The sequence below is a fragment of the Aquarana catesbeiana genome, linkage group LG05, assembly GCF_042186555.1.
Source record: "Aquarana catesbeiana isolate 2022-GZ linkage group LG05, ASM4218655v1, whole genome shotgun sequence".
Classification (NCBI taxonomy): Eukaryota; Metazoa; Chordata; class Amphibia; order Anura; family Ranidae; genus Aquarana; species Aquarana catesbeiana.
Window position 1 is genome coordinate 389,311,433 of NC_133328.1, and position 24,090 is coordinate 389,335,522.

The 24,090-nt window shown below is 43.3% G+C and overlaps 1 protein-coding gene across 1 annotated transcript in view; it reads left to right on the forward strand.

The window, feature by feature from the left end:
* SYCP2L (synaptonemal complex protein 2 like) overlaps positions 1–24,090 on the forward strand; it is a 256,224-nt gene that overhangs the window by 196,991 nt on the left and 35,143 nt on the right. Inside the window, exon 31 of the mRNA XM_073632795.1 lies at positions 9,985–10,079. Coding sequence (XP_073488896.1) covers positions 9,985–10,079 — 95 coding nt within the window. The remainder of the gene's footprint in view (positions 1–9,984; positions 10,080–24,090) is intronic.

Below are 24,090 nucleotides of genomic sequence, written 5' to 3' on the forward strand. Positions count from 1 at the left end.
GGGGAGTTTTTCAGCTGCAGGGACAGGACGACTGGCTGCAATTGAGGGAAAGATGAATGCGGCTAAGTACAAGGATATCCTGGTCGAAAACCACCTCCAGAGTGCTCAGGACCTCAGATTGGGATGAAGGTTTACCTTCCAACACGACAATGACCCTAAGCACACAGCTAAAATAATGAATGAGTGGCTTCACAACAACTCCATGACTGTTCTTGAATGGCCTAGCCAGAGCCCTGACTTAAACCCAATTGAGCATCTCTGGAGAGACCTAAAAATGGCTGTCCACCAACGTTTACCATTCAACCTGACAGAATTGGAGAGGATCTGCAAGGAGGAATGACAGAGGATCCCCAAATCCAGGTGTGAAAAACTTGTTGCATCTTTCCCAAAAAAGACTCATGGCTGTATTAGATCAAAAGGGTGCTTCTACTAAATACTGAGCAAAGGGTCTGAATACTTAGGACCATGTGATATTTTAGTTTTTCTTTTTTAATAAATCTGCAAAAATGTCAACAATTCTGTGTTTTTTCAGTCAATATGGGGTGCTGTGTGTACATTAATGAGGAAAAAAAATGAACTTAAATGATTTTAGCAAATGGCTGCAATATAACAAAGAGTGGAAAATTTAAGGGGGTCTGAATACTTTCTGTCCCCACTGTATTGCTCAAACAGGCCATGGGCATATGTGGAATTACACCCCAAAATACTGCTTCTCCTGAGTACGGGGATACCACATGTGTGGGACTTTTTGGGAGCCTAGTCGCGTACGGGGCCCCGAAAACCAAGCACCACCTTCAGGATTTCTAAGGGCGTAAATTTTTGATTTCACTCCTCACTACCTATCAGTTTTGAAGGCCATAAAATGCCAAGATAGCACAACCCCCCCCCCAAATGACCCCATTTTGAAAAGTAGACATCCCAAGCTATTTGCTGAGAGGCATGGTATTTTGCAGCTCTCATTTGTTTTTGAAAATGAAGAAAGAAAAGAAAAGAAAAATGTATTTTTTTTTTTTTTTCAATTTTCAAAACTTTGTGACAAAAAGCGAGATCTGCTAAATACTCACCATACCTCTCAGCAAATAGCTTTGGGCATCTGGTTTCCAAAATGGGGTCATTTGGGGGGGTTTATGCCATCTGGGCATTCCATGGCCTCCGAAACTGTGATAGGCAGTGAGTGAAATAAAAAATTTACACCTAGAAAGCCTGAAGGCGGTGCTTGAAATTCGGGGTCCCGTACGCGGCTAGACTCCCAAAAAGTCTCACATGTGGTATCCCCATACTCAGAATGTATTTTGGGGTGTAATTTCACATATGCCCATGGCATGTTTGAGCAGTATATCATTTAGTGACAACTTTGCGCAAAAAAAATAAAAATTGTCTTTTTCCCGAAACTTGTGTCAAAATATGCAATATTCCATGGACTCGACATGCCTCTCAGCAAATAGCTTGGGGTGTCTACTTTCTAAAATGGGGTCATGGGAGGGGGGGGTTGAACTGTCCTGGAATTTTATGCACAACATTTACAAGCTTATGTCACACATCACTAACCACTTGAAGACCAAGCCCTTTCTGACACTTTTTGTTTACATGAAAAAATATTTTTTTTTTTGCAAGAAAATTACTTTGAACCCCCAAACGTTATATATATTTTTAAAGCAAAGGACCTACAGATTAAAATGGTGGGTGTGTTTTTTTTTTTCACACAGTATTTGCGCGGCGATTTTTCAAATAAATTTTTTTTGGAAAAAAAACACACTTTTATTAATTTTAATGCACTAAAACACACTATATTGCCCAAATGTTTGATGAAATTACAAAGATGATCTTAGGCCGAGTACATGGATACCAAACACGACATGCTTTAAAATTGCGCACAAACGTGCAGCAGCGACAAACTACATACATTTTTAAAAGCCTTTAAACACCTTTACAGGTTACCACTTTAGGTTTACGGAGGAGGTCTACTGCTAAAATGACTGCCCTCGACCTGACCTTTGCGGCGATACCTCACATGCATGGTGCAATTGCTGTTTACATATGACGCCAGACCGACACTTGCGTTCACCTTTGCGCGAGAGCAGGGGGGGACAGGGGTGCTTATAATTTATTTTGCTTTTTTATTTTATTTTTAAACTATTCCTTTCATTTATATATTTTTTAATCATTTTTATTGTTGTAAATATGTAAATATCCCCTATGATAGCAATAGGTAGTGACAGGTACTCCTTTTTGAAAAAATTGGGGTCTATTAGACCCTAGATCTCTCCTCTGCCCTCAAAGCATCTGACCACACCAAGATCATTGTGATAAAATGCTTTCCCAATTTCCCAATGGCGCTGTTTATATCCGGCGAAATCTAAGTCATGAAATGCTTGTAGCTTCTGGTTTCTTAGGCCAGAGAGTTGATTGGAGCCATTCTGGTCCCTGATCAGCTCTATGGTCAGCTGGCGGAACCACCGGCTGCATTCTCAGGTTCCCTGTTGGGACAGGAGAGCCAGAGAAAACCATGGAAGACGGTGGGGGGGGAGACATTCCCTCCCACTGCTTGTAAAAGCAGTCTAGAGCAGGGATCCTCAAACTACGGCCCTCCAGCTGTTGCAGAACTACACATCCCATGAGGCATTGTAAAACGCTGACATTCACAGACATGTCTAGTCATGATGGGAATTGCAGTTCCTAAACAACTGGAGGGCCATAGACCCTTGGTCTAGAGGCTAATTAGCCGCTAGGATTGCTTTTACATAAAAGCCGACCCCTGGCTGAAAAGAATGATACCAAGATGATACCTAAATTCGCAGGCATTATTCTGGTATAACCACTCAAAGTCCAGCAACATACCAGTACGTTGCTGTTCCTTGTTGGACATATATTGTAATCTTTTTTTTAATGCAGCCTGTGGGCTGAACGAAAAAGAAGAGATTGATCGGTGGGTATGCCCACCATTAGAATACCTCCCTTCATCCACCCACTGCTAATGATGGGCATACGTGCACCATTTTGTTTTTAACTGTGGTGGTGAAATCACCTCCTACAGCGCTGGAGTCGCGGTTTTATGTATCATGGGAGCAAACGCTGTTGCTGTCAAGAATAATAAATCCGCGCTGCAGCCAAATGGTGTACCTGCTAAGCAAATGATGGTTAGCAATAAAACAAAGTAACATTACAGCATAACAGTAAGACATACCATACCTGCAAAGCAAATACAAAAAAATCATAGTAAAAAGTAAAACCTTTTTTAACACAACCTGTGCCTAAAATATATATATGCTGAAGCATGGGGGCATCCGCCCCAAAAGTTAGGAGCAAATCGCTTCTCCACCCCTGCTGCCGCCATGCTTCGGCATATATGCTCTTTTTTTTAACTGTGGTGGTGAAATCACCTCTGACAGCGCTGGAGTCACGGCTTTATGTATCGTGGGAGCAAACGCTGTTGCTGTCAAGATAAATAAATCCGTGCTGCAGCTGAATGGCGTACCTAAAAACAAAAAAATGGTTAACAAGAAAACACAGTAAACAGTAAAGTATAAAAAAATTTACATACCTGAAAAGCAAACATGATAAAACATAATAACAATAAAACATTGCAGAATAGAATACAGTAAAAAAGAGCAGAATATTAGCGAGAGAATAGAGCGAGAGAGAACAATAAAATGACAACATTTTTGTTTTTTTTAATTTTATATATATATATATATTTTTTTACACTTTTATTTGTAACTGTAATGGTTCGGTTCCAGGTTCGGGTCTCTCAAAATGCGATGGCATCTTGGGAGACCCTGTGAAAGTGTGCCTAGTCTGTGTAATGCTGTACCCTACGCTAAAACTTCACTAGTGTATGGTAGTGTTCAATACATTCACCAATGCAAAGACCAGGATTGTCAGGACAGGAGGGACAATAATAGCGGGTGTCACGCCAATATCTGCGCTTTCTACAGACACAACATTTTCTTTGGGGGTTGGTACTCGGGAGGACACAAGGAAAATGCCTCTCATGCAGCCAGCTTACTGCATTTGGATTGGAAAGGTGAGGTGGAGCACCGTCTGGAAACAGAAGGGCTCTGACTATCTCTTCCTGGAATTTATGGAAGGATCCAGTCCGTCCTGAAGCTCTGTATAGCACATGAGCGTTCAGCAAAGCCAATTGAAATAAATAAATGGACACTTTTTTTATACCAGCGTCTGGCCTTACGGGCAACTAGGTACGGCACCAACAACTGGTAGTTGAGGTCCACCCCTCCCGTATTTTGGTTATATTCGTGGACACAGAGGGGTTTCTCCACAACACCAGTCGCCGTAGTAATTTGGACCGTCGTGTCTGCATGAAGGGAGGTAAGAACGAAAACATTCTTATTATCCCTCCACTTCATAGCGAGCAAGTTATTACACTTCAAGCAGGCTCTCTCCCCCAGGCTAAGACGGGAATCTACAAGCCGGAAAGCCCCGACGATTAGATCGCACGGTGCCACATGCTCCAATCTGATGATCAAACAAGTGACTAAAAAGTGGCACACTTATGTAATAATTGTCCACGTACAAGTGGTACCCCTTTCCGAATAAGGGTGACACCAAGTTCCACACAATCTTGCCAGCACTTCCTATGTAGTCAGGGCAGTTTGTCGGCTCTACGTGACTATCTCTTCCCTCATAAACCAAAAAACTACATGTATAGCCTGTGGCCCTGTCACAGAGCTTACACATCTTGACACCGTATCTGGCACGCTTGCTGGGAAGATACTGTTTGAATGACAAGCAGCCAGAAAACTTAATCAGGGACTCCTCAGCGCAGACAACTTGATGGGGAGTAAACAAGTCTGCAAAACGTTGGTTGAAGTGGTTTATGAGGGGCCGAATTTTTTAGAGCCGATCGTATCCAGGGTCTCCACGAGGACGACAGAGTCCTCGTGTTGAAGTGCATGAACCGCAACATCTGCTCGTATCGTGCCCTTGCCACGGAAACAGAGAACACAGGCATATGGTAAATTGGGTCAGTTGACCAATATGGCCGCAACGTACTCATTTTAACTATGCCCATGTCAAGGGATAGGCCCAGAAAGGTCTTAAATTCGGAAACCGTAATTGGTTTCCAATCTCTGGCAAGGGAGGACTGGGGATTAGCGGCGATGAATTGACCAGCATACAAATTACTTTGGTCCACAATAGATCTATAGAGATCTTCGGTGAAAAACAGTGAATAAAAATCAAGTGACATAAAATCAACTGTTTCCACCTGAATTCCGTGCTGGCCAGTGAATGAGGGAAGTACGGGTGCTGCAGAAGTGGTGGGTTCCCAATTAGGATTGGCGAATTCTGCAGGAAGGACACTATGGGCACGAAGGGCCTGTCTTTGTCTTCTTTCTGGTGGCAGTGGGACACTACTTGTGCTTACCACCTCACCAGCTTGAACTGCACTTATGGGCCTCTTCACGTCACCAAGTGTTACTGCAGTGCTGGATGTACGACCAGGGTGTACTAGGCCGCTGGTGCTTGCCAGGTCACCAGAAGGAATAGCGGCGCTAGTACTGCTCTGCTCCATACGAGAGCCCTGTGGTTCTTGCACCTCAACAGCAGAAGAAGATTGGGGTCTGGTATGCCTGACCTTGGCATTGACCACAACTACGTCGTCAGAGCTATCTGTTAAGGATTTGCTGCTGTCTACAGGATCATATTCTGAGCCTGAATCTGACAGATAAGTGACTTCCCATTCACTATCTGTAATGCTCAGAAACGTGTAGGCCTCTTCACTACCGTACCTTCGATTTGCCATTTTGGGCTCTAAATTTACTTGTACAGTAGTGAGACTCGCAGGTAAAAAAAAGCTCCTAGACTGTCAGCAAATGTAACATACGTTAACAACTGCAGGGATCAGGCCTTACTCTGCGAACGCTGCAGTTATGTGTGTTTAGTGTTTTGTAAGTGACAGTGATTGATCGATACTGCACTTGCGTGGGCTGGGCGGAGGGGCAAAACGCAGGTGCTAGCAGGTATCTGGGCTGATCCCGCTAATACTGCGTTTTTGGGAACCCTAAATTGCTGGGGACGCTAGTATAGAACTGATCAGATATCGATCCGTTCAGATACTATACCAGTAAGGGAGGTGTATGCTGCGTGCATGGGTGTTAGCAGTACTGGCATTTACCTGACGCTGCCTGGGGTGACGCAGACCCTATCTGACACTAAAACCTAACTTATATCACCCACCGGGCGATTAAAAACAAACTAACCAGCATCATCCGTAACACTTATACGGTGATCACTGGTGAAAGGGTTAACTAGGGGGTAATCAGGGGGTTAAAACCTTTATTATGTAGTATATGGGGGTACCTGACGCTATAAAAAGCTGACGGTGAACCTACTTACCTGGCTAACTAGCGTCACCTGTGACAATAATACGGCGGTCAGAAAAAAGATTGCTTAGTGACACGGCGACGGGGTGATCAAGGGGTTAAACCTTTGTTAGGGGGGTACCCTAGACCTAAAGGGGCCTACCACTAACTGCCCTAACACTTATAACAGTCACAAATTACACCAATGCAGTAATCAGTAAAAAAAATAAAAACTGCTATTGGTGTCACTGTGACAGGGGGTACAGGGAGGTGATTGGGGGTGATTTGTGTGCTACGTGTTCTACTGTTAGTGTAGTGTTGGTGCAGACTTACTTGATGTCTTCTCTCCTCTGCGCTGGAATGAAAAGACCGGCACGAGGAGAGATGACATCACTTCCTCTGCTTCTGTTTACATTACAGAAGCAGAGGAAGCATTCCATTCGTCAGGAGCGATTGTAAGGGGGTGGCCAGGAATCGGTGGCCTCCCCCTCAGCACGGATCGCTCCTGTAACGATTCCGCAGGCATCGGAGGGGGGCCCGATCGGCCCCCCGCCAGCTGGGAGGCAGAGACGTACAGGTAAGCCCTTATGCCTGCGGTCGGCAACTGGTTAAACAGTCAGATAAAAGATCAATGCATATACAGTATGTGATAGGATTTCATCCTTCAGCTGTCATTAAATGATCAAAAGCAGTAGTGCAATTTAAGAATAAAATTATAGTATTTGAGAATATACATGGTTTACATGCAAGCAAAATACCATGTATCATAAAAAAAAACAGGGGAAAAGAATAACAATCAAGATCAACAACAAAGGAAAGAAATCCAGTGAAAAAAAGGACATTGTGCAATCCAGAGTTGTACAGTAAAGCAGAGAATCACATTAAGGTGAGAATGATTCCAAGGCCCTCCACTAAGAAACCAACTCACAGGCTTCTAATTATCAAAATAAAATTACAAAGTCAGCATATTTTATACTATTCTAAAACTAAGAAATCTTGCGAGCTACCCAAAATCTGTAAATATGTAACACCTTCTATCAAGACAGCTGTTAGCACTGATCATGTCTCATACGACCATGCAAATTCAATATTTATAGAGGAAATGCTGCACTATCTGGATGTTGGCATAAGTGCCTTGATGCAATGACACTAAATAAAAAATGTGTTGACGTGCAAACAACATTTTTTTTAACCATAGAGTGTGTGATCACAGCATCACAAACCTTATAATCCACATACAGTGGGGACGGAAAGTATTCAGACACCCTTAAATTTTTCACTCTTTGTTATATTGCAGCCATTTGCTAAAATCATTTTTAGTTCATTTTTTTCCTCATTAATGTACTCACGGCACCCCATATTGACAGAAAAACACAGAATTGTTCACGTTTTTACAGATTTATTAAAAAAGATAAAAAAAATATCACATGGTCCTAAGTATTCAGACCCTTTGCTCAGTATTTAGTAGAAGCACCCTTTTGATCTAATACAGCCATGAGTCTTTTTGGGAAAGATGCAACAAGTTTTTCACACCTGGATTTGGGGATCCTCTGCCATTCCTCCTTGCAGATCCTCTCCAGTTCTGTCAGGTTGGATGGTAAACGTTGGTGGACAGCCATTTTTAGGTCTCTCCAGAGATGCTCAATTGGGTTTAAGTCGGGGCTCTGGCTGGGCCTTTCAAGAACAGTCACGGAGTTGTTGTGAAGCCACTCCTTCGTTATTTTAGCTGTGTGCTTAGGGTCATTGTCTTCTTGGAAGGTAAACCTTCATCCCAGTCTGAGGTCCTGAGCACTCTGGAGAAGGTTTTCATCCAGGATATCCCTGTACTTGGCCGCATTCATCTTTCCCTCAATTGCAACCAGTCGTCCTGTCCCTGCAGCTGAAAAACACCCCCACAGCATGATGCTGCCACCACCATGCTTCACTGTTGGGAGTGTATTGGACAGGTGATGAGCAGTGCCTGGTTTTCTACATACCGCTTACAATTAAGGCCAAAAGTTTTATCTTGGTCTCATAAGACCAGAGAATCTTATTTCTCACCATCTTAGAGTCCTTCAGGTGTTTTTTTTAGCAAACTCCATACGGGATTTCATGTGTCTTGCACTGAGGAGAGGCTTCCGTCGGGCAACTCTACCATAAAGCCCTGACTGGTGGAGGGCTGCAGTGATGATTGACTTTCTACAACTTTCTCCCATCTCCTGACTGCATCTCTGGAGCTCAGCCACAGTGATCTTTGGGTTCTTCTTTACCTCTCTCACCAAGGCTCTTCTCCCCTGATAGCTTAGTTTGGCCGAACGGCCAGCTCTAGGGAGGGTTTTGGTTATCCTAAACGTCTTCCGTTTAAGGATTATGGAGACCACTGTGCTCTTAGGAACCTTAAGTGCAGCAGAATTTTTTTTTGTAACCTTGGCCAGATCTGTGCCTTGCCACAATTCTGTCTCTGAGCTCTTCAGGCAGTTCCTTTTGACCTCATGATTCTCATTTTGCTGTGACATGCACTGTGAATTGTAAGGTCTTATATAGACAGGTGTGTGGCTTTCCTAATCAAGTCCAATCAGTATAATCAAACACAGCTGGACTCAGATGAAGGTGTAGAACCATCTCAAGGATGATCAGAAGAAATGGACAGCACCTGAGTTAAATATGAGTGTCACAGCAAAGGGTCTGAATACTTAGGACCATGTGATATTTCAGATTTTATTTTTTAATAAATCTGCAAAAATGTCAACAATTCTGTGTTTTTCTGTCAATATGGGGTGCTGTGTGTACATTGAGGAAAAAAGAATTAACTTAAATGATTTTAGCAAATGGCTGCAATATAACAAAGTGAAAGTCTGAATACTTTCCGTCCCCACTGTATGTGTTGAAATGTATAAAGTGCCTCTGTGGTACAATAAATATATAACATGTTTTCGGCAAACTCCAAAAAATTCATACAAAATAAAATCAAAAAACATGTATCAAATATAGTGATCCAAATACATGCAAAAAATATATATTTAAAGTGATCCAGTGATCAAAAGTGCTAAGTGCACACACAATAAGTGTCAAAATTTCATATAAATAGTAACATCATTAGATATTGAAGTCCATTCCAAAAATATTCCTAGCTTGTACTGGTGATAAAACTCGTGTTCACTCAAGTGCTCCCCCCTTATGTGTGTACGCTCACCTACGTGAGTCAGAACCCACTTGTGAACCACCCCTGGATTCAGTGTCAATGATGGAGTCCTGAGCTGCTCAGTTCTGCTGCTTCCACACTCGTGCAAAACATAAAGTAACTTGATAGTGTGATACCGTTTTATTAAATAATTTTATTAATAATCCATAACCCCTCTGACAGGGTACTCACATATGCTGGGTGCTTCAGTGCACCACTCTATAGAAAGCCAAACAAAAAGCCAAAATAGTGTCTCTATCCTTTCTGAAACAGATCAGCTGTCTCCTGCTCTGTCCTGTCCCCTCCAACAAGTGTTGATACAGGGATAAATCGTATCTTCCACAGATATGATTCTACCTACCCCTCTAAATAAACATCTAAGATTATACTTATAAGTCGTATATTATTGTATCCTAAGTTTTTCTATTCACAACATGTTATGAAATAAGTAATAAATGGTAACTGGTATGTATTTTTTTCTTCTATCCTGAATGTATTCAGTCTACATATAAAAATATGGAAATTCAGGCTCAAGACATGCTGACAGCGTCTCACCTGCATGTGTCAAACCTGATTAGCCAAATACAAGAGTGCAAGTAAGTAAACTGTGGTGAGTGAATGAACGGGCTTTCTAGACATTCTCCTTAATAACATTTCAGGTCCCATTCACACAACAGAAACACAATTTTCCAGGTGTCCTATAGTTCAGACCACTGCATTGCATTGGTGTGCGCTGAAACGGTGCAGTGAGTTGCGACGGAAACCACCACATCTGAACACCACTGTGGTTAATGGAGCTCAATAAAATATCTCTTGTAACATTTCAATAAAGTTCTAACACAAAAAAAGTAAACCGTGCAATGCACCATTATTGAAGGCTGAGCACTGTATCCTCCCAGCGCACACCAGCGTCTTTGTAATCAGCATGGCTGCTGGTGTGAATTAGCCCTTAATGCGCAAGCAGTGCTTAAACATTGTTTTTCCCTTTTGGTTTGTTAGATATAGTATTGAAAGTGTTTGATATTCTGTAAGTGCAAACAATACCTATTAATCCTGCCAGAAATAAAGTGTGCAATGGTATTGCACAGAGTGGTCCCATACCTACCTCTTCTGGAGTCTCCTGCTGGTGCTGTCCGCTCCTTCTTCGAAGAGAGCCCCTCAGCAACCTGTTTGCTGAGGGGGCATCCATGTGGGCTCGCTTCCCAAGCCATGCTGTGTGTGCTTCCAAAGACACACACAGTGTAACTCGGCCATGCCCCCCTGTTTCCTCCCCATAGAATTTCACTGACAGCGGTAGGATCCTGTGGCTTCTGCTGCTGTCAGTGTCTCCTGTGAGACCAGGAAGAGAAGGAGCGGTCATGCTCATGGGATGGCGCTGGGCCAGTGAGAGAAGGCAGGTAAGTGTTTAGAGACAGGGGGACAGGTAGTGGGGCGTTTTTTTACCTCAATGCATAGAATGCATTGAGGTAAAAAAACACTTAGTTTGCTGTAAGATTCCCGTCTTCTGTCTTGCATGTGCCTCCTGTCAGTGCACATGCTTGGCTAAAATGCTGGACTGTGGAAGCTTTGTGCAGTAAGCGTTTGATCCATATGGCCTTCAAGGCACATCATCTCCTTGGATTGGCTCCTTATAGTATCATCAAGGTTGCCACTGGTGGCAGGAGCACTTATCTTCTCCAGTGGAAGAAACCTAATGAATTGTAGGTTAGGTAATTTCCCTTGCTGACCAAGTAGTGGCCCTTTCATTTTGCCACTGCTCAACTTTTTAGAGTCCATTGAGGAACACAGGTCTGACCCTTGATTTTTGATCATGCTCTTGGTATTGCTTTGCTACAAAATTAAAGCTGGCTGGTAGTTGCGGGGTTATATTCTGGGCTGAGTTACCAGTGTCTAGTTCTCCTGTAAGCAGCAGTACAACCTGAAGATTAAGACTTTCTGTGTCTCATTATGGACTGCAAGAAAATTATTTTGCAGGAGTACAAAAATCTTATTTTTTTATTATACGTTACGGGACATGGAGTTAGGCTATTATTCATTACCTACTGGGTTATACCCCATCCCTAGGTGAATGGATGCTGGCAGACAAAGTCTTAGATAGGAAGTCCACCCCTATATAAACCCTCCCATACAGAAAGTACTTCAGTTTTTTACCAGTGTCTTCAAGGCAGATGGGCATGTTTGTTGAGCTCTCTGAGCTCCAGGACTTTTAGTCCCAAAACAGTTCTTAAATGAATCAAGGGATTGACCGATCGGATCCATTTAAAGTAAAGCTTATATGCTTAAATAAATGGTACCCGAACCTCGCAAAGGAGACGCAAGGATCCTGCAAGGTTTTGCCTGTAACGCGTCCTTCGGGCGCTGGACCCTGTGTAATGAAATCCTGGACACCACAGAGCTAAGGCATTCCTGCAGGGTGCTGTACAGGTCCAAGGGAGTGGACCCTAAAACATGAAGGGGTACCCAGTTCTTGAAGGTCCCCAAGTGACGGAACCCACCGTGATGGGTGAAGATTGGGCTTTTACTTTCTAAGGCTACCCTGCTCCTGGAAGGGTTAGTGAAACCCCCTTATTTACTTATTGTGGCGTGCCCCAAGGATTATAACAATCTGTCTAACTAGAGCAGTGGTTTTCAACTCCTGTCCTCAGGACCCACTAACAGGCCAGATTTTAAGTATTACTTTGGGGAGATGCAGACTAGAATACTCCAATCACTGAGCAGCAAATGATATCACCTGTGATGTATTTCAGTTATTTTGCAAACCTGGCCTGTTGGGTCCTGAGGAAAAGAGTTGAGAACCACTGAGCTAGAGGCTGTACACCTGTGTGGCGGTCACCGCAGGGGGAGTTTTGGGCTAGCTGCTGTGCTTTGTGTAGGAGTACCTTGTTTTGTTGTCTTGGCTGCTTTCTATGGATGAGTCTGAGGGTTCGCCATTGTGCACAAGAATTCGTACCCAGCTGCGCACATCGCCCGTGCATGCGCAGAGCATCCCGGCGCACAGACAGCCCATTTAAACTTAAGGTTTCTGACATGCGGTGCTTCCAAGGGACAACTGTGGGATACAGAGCAGGCTCTGAACCAGTTCACTTTAGCAGTTCGTTCCTCCTTACCCAGGGTCACGTGAGTCCTCCAGGTGTTGGTTGGCAGGCTAAGGTACTTAGCAGGATTGTTGCATAGGGGCTTGGTGAGCCCTATTAAAGGGTTTCCTTTCTGGGGTAAAATTCTAAACCTAGAAACTCCCTTTGTGCCGCTTGCAAATGTCTTCAAAAAAGAGGAGCGGGTCTAACACTACAGGGAAGGGCATATCTATGTTGTCAGTAGATTCTAAGGAACCTAGTCGAAACCGGGCAATCTGAGGCACTGTGCTTGTCTGGTATGGTGCCTATGGTCAACGCTGCTGCTTCAGCCTTTATCACCAGGGATGATCTGTCCCCAGCCCTAGCCGGGTTAGAGGACAGGATTGCTGGCATGATTGCTTCCATCTCCCAGGGTGGTAAGAAGCGTGACAGATAGATCCCCCTCCCCTGAGCCTCCTATCTTGGAGCAGGAATGACTTGCGGATGGGGAAGAGCTAAATGCCAAGGATTCTGTGGAGGACCTGGCAGATGAGTCTGCTTCTGAGCAATCTGGGCCAGAATATGTCCAGTTGGTATCAGGCTCTATCACAGAGGCTTTTGACCCAGACTTACCGTGATGGTTCGTTCTGCCTTTAAGTTACCTCCTGCAGTGGTTTCTGAGCCCCCCTGGTCCTCTAGGGTCCCTGAGGCCTCCTCAGGCCGCACAAGCTTTCCCCTTGCACCCTCTGTTGGAACAGGCAGTGTATGCTGATTGGGAACATCCTGACAGGATTTTCATTCCTCCTAAGAGGTTTTCCCTTTTATATCCCATGAAGGAAACGTTTGTTAAGAAGTGGAGCATGCCAGCCGTAGATGCGGCAGTCTCTTTCTTAAATAAGAACTTAACTTGTCCGGTGGATAACGAACATAGCTTGAAGGACCCTATTGACAAGAAACTGGAGTCACTATTAAAGGCTTCCTTTTCTTTTGCCATTTCAGCTATTCAGCTAGCTGTTGCAGCAATTGAAACCAGTCCTTAAAGGATCGGGTCAGAAGGCCTGACGGGCCTAACCAAGAGGATGATCCTGCTGAAAGCAGAGCAGATATACCTTGAGCGCTGTGTTTTGCTGTTGATGCCTTGAAGGACTCAATACAGCAGGTTTCTCATTTGACTCTCCTGTCTGTACACATGCGCAGACTTTTGTGGCTTAAGAACTGGTCAGCCAAGCTTCCTTGTAAGAAGTTATTGGCAGGGTTCCCCTTTCAGGGGGAATGTTTGGTGAGGATTTGGACAAATATATCCAAAAGATTTCCAGAGGGAAGAGCTCTCTACTTCCTGTGAAGAGAAGGACCAGGCGTCCCTCGTTTAAATTGGAAAAATGTGTCACCGGTGCAAAAAAAACAAATATATAGTGCGTGACTTTATCTTAGATTTAAAATATCAGATCTGCTGCAGTTTTATAAATCCCCTACCAATAATGTTGGGTGGGTAATATTGAAGTAAAAATGTAGCTACGCTGATCCTGAAGTGATATATATATCTTACCACAAAAAAAGTGAACAATTTTTATCTGTGATTCATGAACAATTGTTAATAGATTCATTCATCAAAACTAATTTATCCCAGTTCAAAAAATATATTATAATAAAAAAGTTTTAAAAGAAATAAAACATCTGTTAATAGTCCTAATAGTCCCAGTAATCCTCTTCACAAGCTGATTATCTGAATCTTACAGGCACAAATTCACATCCATGATTAGGAATCTTTTCACCAATTCTTGAGACGCCACCACCTTCTAAAATGGACGCTCACCAGAAACCGGGAAAAACTGCACCTTTGGTTTATGCTGGATTAACCACTCCACTCTTATAGGTATATCTGGGGTTTTCCGAATTGGTTGCCAATGGTTACTCCTTACACCTCTTAGTTTCTCATAAAAAGCAAACATCCATCATTGAGCAACATGTTTTAAAATTTATTAAATCAATAAGGTAAATATATAAAATGTACACTCACAAATCCAGTGCCTTTTAGGATGGCACTGAGTCTTTCCAGCAGTGGATTTTTGAGGCTAGCTAACGCCGTTCCGTCTCCCGGGATCGGCGTGTGGTCCAAGCCTCGATCTGGTACGGGTTGGGGCAGGAAGTGACGTTGGCGTTCACCCAGAAGCCTCTACGCGTTTCACATCTAATTCTGCGCCTTCAGGAAGTTTAAAATCTCAGGGAGCGCTTCCTGAGGTTTCTCAGCGCCAAGGCCGTTCCACCGCCAACAAGGCGCTATAGCCAGGGGCAGGCCGCAGGGCCAGAAGAAACCCTGGGTCCAAAACCCTTCTAAACCCGGCACCAAGCCCTTCTTTTGAGGGGATGCCCCCACCATATCGGGTGGGGGGAAGGCTGCTGCACTTTGCAGGCATTTGGATTACAGTGGTTCAGGACCAGTGGGTCACCTCGACAGTATCCCGCGGTTATAAGATGGAATTACGGGGGGTTCCCCCTCAGAAGTTTCTAAGATCCAGCGTTCCTTCGGATCCTCCAAAGAGGAACTTATCGTTTGTGGCACTAGGTCATTTAGTGCATCAGGGAGTGATTATACCGGTTCCTGTATCCGAAAGGGGCGCAGGGTTTTATTCAAACCTGTTCACGGTTCAAAACGGGGACACAAGGCCCAGTTTGGATCTAAGATGCCTGAGCCAGCATCTATTAATCCTGTCCTTTCGCATGGAGTCTGTCTGTTCAGTAGTAGCCTCGCTCCCGATGGGAGAGTTCTTAGCCTTCATCGATATCAAGGACACGTATTTACACTTACCTATCTTTCATCCTCATTAGACGTTCCTGTGTTTTTCAGTAGAGGAACATCATTTCCAGCTTGTAGCTCTGCCCTTCGGGCTTGCCACAGCACCTTGGGTATTCACAAAGGTCCTAGCACCAGTACTGGGTCTTTTAAGGACCTGGACGACCACCTGCTCAAAGATCACTCACTACAGGCTCTACAACAGAGCATAATATGCACAGTGCAGTATTTGGAAAGCTTAGGCTGGATCATAAATACCGAAAAGTCAACCTTGAGACCAGCTCAAAGTCTAAAGTATTTAGGTCTGATCTTTTTTCTTTCAGCCTCGTTCGGCAGAAAAGAGACTGCATTCTTTGGACATTGTCCAGGCAGTCAAGGTTTATTTATCTAGATCTGCGGAGATCCGAGGATCAGACTCCTCTTTTGTTTTACCTTAAGGACCCAAGAAGGGGCAGGCAGCTTCCAAAGCTTCCATTGCCGATTGGGTCCGTCAATTGGTCATTCGGGTCTATGGTCTGAAACGTAAAGCTCCTCCCTTTAGGGTGAGAGCTCATTCTACCTGGGGTAGGAAACTCCTGGGCTTTTCGCCATCAGGTAATTGTGGCTCAGATTTGTAAGGCTGCTACCTGGTCTTCAGTGCATATGTTCACAAAATTTTATCAAGTGGATGTTCAAACACAGAGGATTCGGTTTTCGGCCACAGTGTACTGCGGGCTGCCGTATAAGGTCTGATAGCTATTGTTTGGCAGGGTGATTCTGTCCCCTCAAGGCTATTGCTCTAGGATGTCCCAGCAGGTAATAAATATTAGCCTAACTCTGTGTCCCATGATGTATGAAAAAGAAAATAAGATTTTTTTTCGTCATACTTGCCTGTAAAATCCTTTTCTTTGAGTACATCATGGGACACAGAGGTCCCTCCCCTCTTTTTGAGGATTCAGTACTTTCTACAAAACTGAAGTACTTCCTGTATGGGAGGGGGGGATCACTTCCTGTCTAAAGACCTTTGGTCTACCAGTGCCCATTCACCTGGAGATGACGTCTAACCCAACAGGTAATGAATATTAGCCTAACTCTGTGTCCCATGATGTACTCAAAGAAAAGGATTTTACAGGTAAGTATGACGAAAAAAATCCTATTTTTTTTCTATAGAGAAATATTTGTTTTATGGTTGTGTTGCAGTACCATTTTTTTACCAGTAGATAAAAATAAAACCTTGTTGCAAGAGGGGATAGGAAATCATAAGTGAAATTACAGAAACAGAACTTTAGCTGTCATTTTTGTTACTCATGAAATGGTGAATACTGTCCCCATGATTTCCGGGAAAAGGGTGCTGAGCTGTGCACACATGTGCCTGCAGGTATAAGTATAGTAGGGCATACAAGACACTGCTTTTCTATACACCGATCAACCATAACCTTATGACCACGCACCTAATATTGTGTAGGTCCCCTTTTTAGCACCAAAACAGACCCTTTCGCCTCCGAAACAGTCCTGCCTGGTCAAGGTATGGACTCCACAAGACCTCTGAATTAATGCAGTAGTATTTGGCACCAAGTCATCAGTAGCAGATCCTTCAAGTCTTGTAAGGTACAAGGTGGGGTCTCCATGGATTGGGCATGTTGTTCCAGTGTGTCCCATAGATGCTCGATTGGATTGAGATCTGGAGAATTTGGAGGCCAACTCACCTCAAACTTGTGTTCCCCAAACCATTCTTGAACCATTTTTGCAGTGTGGCAAGGCGCATTATCCTACTGAAAAGAAAGAGGCCACTGCCATCAGGGAATACCGTTTTCTAGAAGGGTTGTACTTGGTCAGCAACAATGTTTACATAGGTGGTATGTGTTAAGTACCATCCCCATTAATGGCAGGACCCAAGGGTTCCCAGCAGGACATTGCCCAAAGCATTACACAGTCTTTCACCTTTCCTTCTTCACATATTGCATCCTGGTGCCATCTCTTCCCTGGGTAAGCACACGCAACTGACCATTCACATGGTGTGAAAGAAAATGTGATTCATCACACAAGGCCAGAAAGAGAGAGAAAGAGCAGCGCCGCTCTAAGGGTAGTAGGTCAGTTTAAAACAAGGCTTTTAATAAATTTTTAAAAATTTTACACTCACATTTGAGTAGTTAAAACAGGCATAGGGTAGTTCTCTTTTCCATCATCGAGTATCCTCCGGTTTCCAGCTGGGCTACTGTAGGGGGGGTCAGACCTCGTTCGCTTCCGGTGGCGTTCGTAGCTCCGAGGTTTGGATTACCCCGCAGTGAGCACGTCAGCAGGTACGTCGATAGAAGACGTCAGATGCTTGAGAACGGGGGGGCGTAACTAGTGCTCGCGTTTGGAGCATGCGTGCTCCTTCGTCAAGCGTGGATTCCGGCCATTACTGGCAATAATTATATAGGAAGGAAGGAGGGAAGGGGCGGTATCCAGAACAGCCAACCAGCTTTGGTTTGAGGATGTGAGTCATACACACATCAATTTGTGCAATCGTTGGAGGCAAAATAGGTTTGAAGCAATAAGCAAAAAAGAGTGGGGGGAAGGGGGGAGAGAAGGGAAGGGAAGATATAGGGGTGTAGAGGGAACGGTGGAAGTCACAATGTCTCCAGCATACAAAAATATAGAAAACAAGACTCTATGGCTTGTAAATAGATAAATAAGATAAACAGAGAAATGAAAGTAAAGATAGTAAAATAAAAATGTAATAAAAATAAAAATGAAAATAAAAATAAGAATAAAAATAATAAAAAATAAAGATAAAATGGAAAATAGTAATGAAAGTAAAAAAGATGAAATGTAAAATAAAAGGAAAATACAATTAAAAAGAAATGGGAAATAATGGGAGTACGAATGGGACTAAAAGACACATCTATCTATCTATCTATCTATCTATCTATCTATCTATCTATCTATATAGATTATATATATCTATATATATATATATAGATATATATATAAAAACACATGGCATACTGTATATAAATGATAATAATTAGACTATAATATCGCTTATGGGTATGAACTGGGGTGGTTTGACTACAGCATACTCACTGGGTAGTGTTGGAAGTATCGCATTGGTTGAAAAGGTTCCTGTAGAAAAAATGTTTGGAAGAGGTTGTATCATTTGATATTATTTGAGTTATATATTATAAATGTTTTCATTATTCCGGGGGGAGAGGGGAGGGGTTAATTTACATAATGCTTAATTGTAGGAAAGATACAAAGGATGTAGAGTCAATAGTAGCATAAGAGTAAGACCGTGTCACTGATTCGAGGGTATGGAACTAACGCACATATAAGGTATTGTGTTGTGCGTGCGTGTAAACGTGGAAGGTTGGTAATCAGACAATGATCATCAAAATGGTATAAGGAATATAAATATGTGTAAGTGGAGGGGTAAGCATATGCCGGGAAAGACATTTTTGAAAAATGTGTGTGCGTGCTATATGTTCATATCACAAAAAACAAGGGGCAAATTACTAGTACAAAATATGGGAGGAAGGGTGAGGGACAGGGGAATGTTGGGGAAAGGAGGTAAAGGGGGTGGAAGAAGGGCCGGGGGGGAGGGGGAGGAGAGGGAAGGGCGAAAATTAGTAGGTATACAAGGCGGATACTGACAGCAGGAAATGGGGGGTAGTAAGGCTGTGTTTGGGGTATATGGTTAGGTGCTTGCTAGAAGATGGAATGGGTTTCGATTTCTTTGTTTAGGCCTCCCGGCTTTAGGCAGTCCAGGGTGTATATCCAGAAGGTCTCCTCCTCACACAGAAGCTTGATGCGTTCTGCTCGAGGGAGACTGCCCGGGATGGCTTCTATAATCCAGACCTGTAGGCCATTGGTGGAGCCTTGGTGAAACTCAGTGAAGTGTCTTGGAATCTTCAAGTTCTTGTTATCTTCAATGGAACGTCTATGTTCTCCAAATCTCTTACGTAATTTCCTGGTGATGCGGCCTACATAAAGTAGGTTGCATGGGCAAGAAAGGCAATATACCACAAATTCAGTGGAACAATTGAAAAATTGACCAAGTTGATATGGTTTGTCTTTTGTAGAGAAGTGTTTTTGTTTACGTTGAACAAATTTGCAGGTTAAACAATGTAACTTGTGGCATTGATACATGGATTTGCGAGTTTTTAATTTACTAGGAGCTATTTTTCTTTTTAGATTTTGAGCTCTTCTGTATGTAATTTTAGGTTTTTCATCAAGACTATTTTTGAGATGGGGGTCTTCTCGTAGTATGCCCCAATGTTTGTTGAAGATGTGTTCCATCTTTCTGTGTTGTGTATGAAATTGGGTGATAAATCTGGGTGCTTGGGAGGATGAGGTTGATTGTTGATTGTTGGATCTTGTTGCTTCGCTGAGGAAATGGTTGTAGGCTCCCTTGACTAGGGAGGCAGGGTAGCCCTTTTTGGAGAACTTATTCTTGAATAGGTTGCTTTGTTCGATGTAATCTAACCGGGTACAATTGTGTTTCAAATGGCAGAATTGGCTTTTTGGTATATTGGAAATCCATCTAGGATGGTGGCAGCTGTGAAAATGGCGGTAAGAGTTGCCTGCAGTGGGTTTCATGTAGTTCTTAGCATGAATGAGATTGTCCCAGTGGCTTAGGTCTAAGTCCAGAAAAGCTAGGGTGGATCGCAGACTGAAGTGAATGATAAGCCTAAATTATTGGCGTTGCAGTAAGCCACATCATCATCTGCTTGTGCCAGAGAGCCATCCCGGATGATGACAATGTCAGCTATGTATTGTCCAAAGTATATAATATGTTCAGAGTGGGGGTTGTTGTTCCAAATTGAGCGTTGTTCCCAGAGACCCATTGACAGATTGGCATAGCTGGGGGTAAAGTTTGCCCCCATACCTGAGCCTTGGGTTTGTAGGTAATAATGATTTTCGAAAGAAAAATAGTTGTGGGTTAGGCAGAATTTTGTACATTCCATGATAAATTCTGCCTGTCTGGAGTTGATTAGAGCCTTGAGAGAGAAAATACTCTATTGCTTCGAATCCAATTTCGTGTGGAATTAATGTATATAATGAGCAAACATCGAGTGATAGCCATAATGACGTGGATTCCCAACGGTAGTTGTGTAGGGTGTTGAGTAAGTGGGTGCCATCACAAATGTATGCTGGTAAGTTCTGAGCTAATGGTTGCAGGAAGTGATTGATGTACATGAGAAAGGGTTAGTGATACTGTCCATAGCAGCCAGGATGGACGTCCAGGGGGCTCCGTCAAACTTTTATGAATTTTGGGAAGATGGTAGAAGTAGGGTGTGTTATAGTTATCACGTTTGAGGAATGCAACTTCGATTTTTGTGATGATCCCATCTGCGGTTGCTTTATTGACCGATACATGGGCTTCAGGTATGAATTTGGATAGGGGATCACAAGGTAGTTTGGTATAGGTATTGCCATCAGATAGAAGTCTATGGGCTTCTTTGACATATGCGTCTCTGTTTTGAATGACAATACCCACTCCTTTGTCGGCTGTTTTTATGATGAAGTCTGTATTTTGGGTTAGGGCTTTGAGACATGCCCTTTCTGATACTGAGAGATTGTGGTTGTGTGTGAAGGTCGGAGTCTGGTTGTACATGCTTTTAATTTTTGAAAAACCAACTTGATAAAAGCTCTGTAGCTATGGACCTTTGGCGTGGGTGGGGTTGAATTTGGACGGAAGGAGGTTTTTTGAACTGGTGGAGAGGTGGGAGGATATTGATTAAGGTATGATGAATAGATGTCTGTTTCGCCATCTCCGGTGTACAAGTCTTCAAGGAGAGCTAGGCAGAAAGCATCCAGTTTATTGTCAGGGGTGGGGTCATCATGGGGTTCTTCTGATGTATTGTCTCCGGTGGGGTTTTTTGAGGCTTTGATATTGAAAAACCTTTTGATTGTGAGGTCACGGATGAATTTATTAAGGTCTACGAACAAGGTGAAGGGATTTGGACCAGCTGAGGGGGCGAAGTTGAGGCCTTTGCTCAGTAATGAGGTATCATCCCGGCTGAGGGTTAGTGTTGATAGGTTGTAGATTTTTATCATTTGGCTAGTTTCCCCTTTTTCTTTTCGTCTTCTTCTCCCCCCTCGTCTGCCTCTTCTTCTAATTTTCTTTTTTGTGCAGGTTGGGGGTTTGACTAAAAAAGAAGGGTCTGGAGTGAATGTGAAGTCTGTAGTGTGTGGGCTGGATGAACTAGCCTGCATGGTTGTAGGGAGTAGATCTATGATGCAAGGTGGTGATCTAGACACCTCAATGTCTAGTTTCTGGAGGAGGAAGGCTGCGAAAGGTGGTAGAGGTAACTGAGGGATTTGTGGTAGTCTTGGTTTCAGTGGGAGGCGTTTCACTGATGGTGGTACTCGCACGTTTGTGGATTCTGTGTCTTTTCAGCTTGGGTTGGGCAGTCAAAGGATGGGGTTCTGTCTGTATAAGTGGAGGTAACATGTTCCTCTGTATGTTAATATGGGAAGAAGGGATGTTATTTGAGTTAGGTGCTCTATATGGTGGATGAATAGAGCTAGGTCCATGATGGTTATGGGGCCTGGGTGGTTGTGTGTATGTGGGTAAAGCTTGTCGACCAGGGGGGTAAATAGGGGGGGAGTAGGGAAGGTATGCTGGTGTTTTTTGAGGCTTCCAGTTAAATACTTTGGATGACGTATAGTCATCAACATCACGCCTCATTTTTTTCAATTTAGTTTTGATTAATAAATCCTTGTCTTTTTTAGTATTTTTCTTTAAGATGTTGATCCAGGTCATGGGGAGGTGATGGATCTGGCCTCTGAGCGTGTGAATATATGTTTTTACCCTCTCTGTCAGCGTTACAAGTTTGTCCTCTCTTTGTTGTATTATAATGTCTATCCAAAAGGTTTTTCAATATCAAAGCCTCAAAAAACTCCACCGGAGAGAATCCATCGGAGGAACCCCATGATGACCCCACCCCTGACAATGAACTGGATGCTTCCTGCCTAGCTCTCCTTGAAAACTTGTACACCAGAGATGGCGAAGCAGACATCTATTCATCATACCCTAATCAACATCCTCCCACCTCTCCACCAGTTCAACACACCCCCTTCCGTCCCAAATCATTCTTCAACCCCACCCACGCAAAAGGTCCATATCTACAGAGCTTTTATCAAGTTGGTTTTTCCAAAATTAAACGCATGTGCAATCAGACTCTGACCCTCACACACAACCACAATCTCTCAGTATCAGAAAGGGCATGTCTCAAAGCCCTAACCCAAAATACAGACTTTATCATAAAAACAGCCGACAAAAGAGGGGGTATTGTCATCCAAAACAGAGACGCATTTGTCAAAGAAGCCCATAGACTTCTATCTGATGGCAATACCTATACCAAACTACCTTGTGATCCCCTATCCAAATTCATACCTGAAGCCCATGCATTGGTCAATAAAGCAACCGCAGATGGGATCATCACAAAAACCGAAGTTGCATTTCTCAAACGTGATAACTATAACACACCCTACTTCTACCATCTTCCCAAAATTCATAAAAGTTTGACGGAGCCCCCTGGACGTCCCATAGTGGCTGCTATGGACAGTATCACTAACCCTTTATCCATGTACATCGATCACTTCCTGCAACCATTCGCTCAGAACTTACAAGCATACATTCGTGATGGCACCCACTTACTCAACACCCTACACAACTACCGTTGGGAATCCACCTATTTATGGCTATCACTCGATGTTTGCTCATTATATACATTAATTCCACACGAAATTGGACTAGAAGCAATAGAGTATTTTCTCTCTCTCAAGACTCTTTAATCAACTCCAGACAGGCAGAATTTATCATGAAATGTACAAAATTCTGCCTAACCCACAACTATTTTTCTTTTGAAAATCAATATTACCTACAAACCCAAGGCACAGCTATGGGGGCAAACTTTGCCCCCAGCTATGCCAGTCTGTCAATGGGTCTCTGGGAACAACGCTCAATTTGTAACAACCCCCACTCTGAACATATTATATACTTTGGACGATACATAGATGACATTGTCATCATCTGGGATGGCTCTCTGGCCCAAGCAGATGATGATGTGGCTTACTGCAACGCCAATAATTTAGGCCTATCATTCACTTAAGTCTGCGATCCACCCTAGCTTTTCTGGACTTAGGCCTAAGCCACTGGAACAATCTCATTCGTGCTAAGAACTACATGAAACCCACTGCAGGCAACTCTTACCGCCATTTTCACAGCTGCCACCATCCTAGATGGATTTCCAGTATACCAAAAAGCCAATTCTGCCATTTGAAACACAGTTGCACCCGGTTAGATTACATCGAACAAAGCAACCTATTCAAGAATAAGTTCTCCAAAAAGGGCTACCCTGCCTCCCTAGTCAAGGGAGCCTACAACCATTTCCTCAGCGAGGCAACAAGATCCAACAATCAACCTCATCCTCCCAAGCACCCAGATTTATCACCCAATTTCATACACAACACAGAAAGGTGGAACACATCTTCAACAAACATTGGGGCATACTACGAGAAGACCCCCATCTCAAAAATAGTCTTGATGAAAAACCTAAAATTACATACAGAAGAGCTCAAAATCTAAAAAACCAACTTGATAAAAGCTCTGTAGATATGGACCTTTTGCGTGGGTGGGGTTGAAGATTGATTTGGGACGGAAGGGGGTGTGTTGAACTGGTGGAGAGATGGGAGGATGTTGATTAGGGTATGATGAATAGATGTCTGTTTCGCTATCTCCGGTGTACAAGTCTTCAAGGAGAGCTAGGCAGGAAGCATCCAGTTCATTGTCAG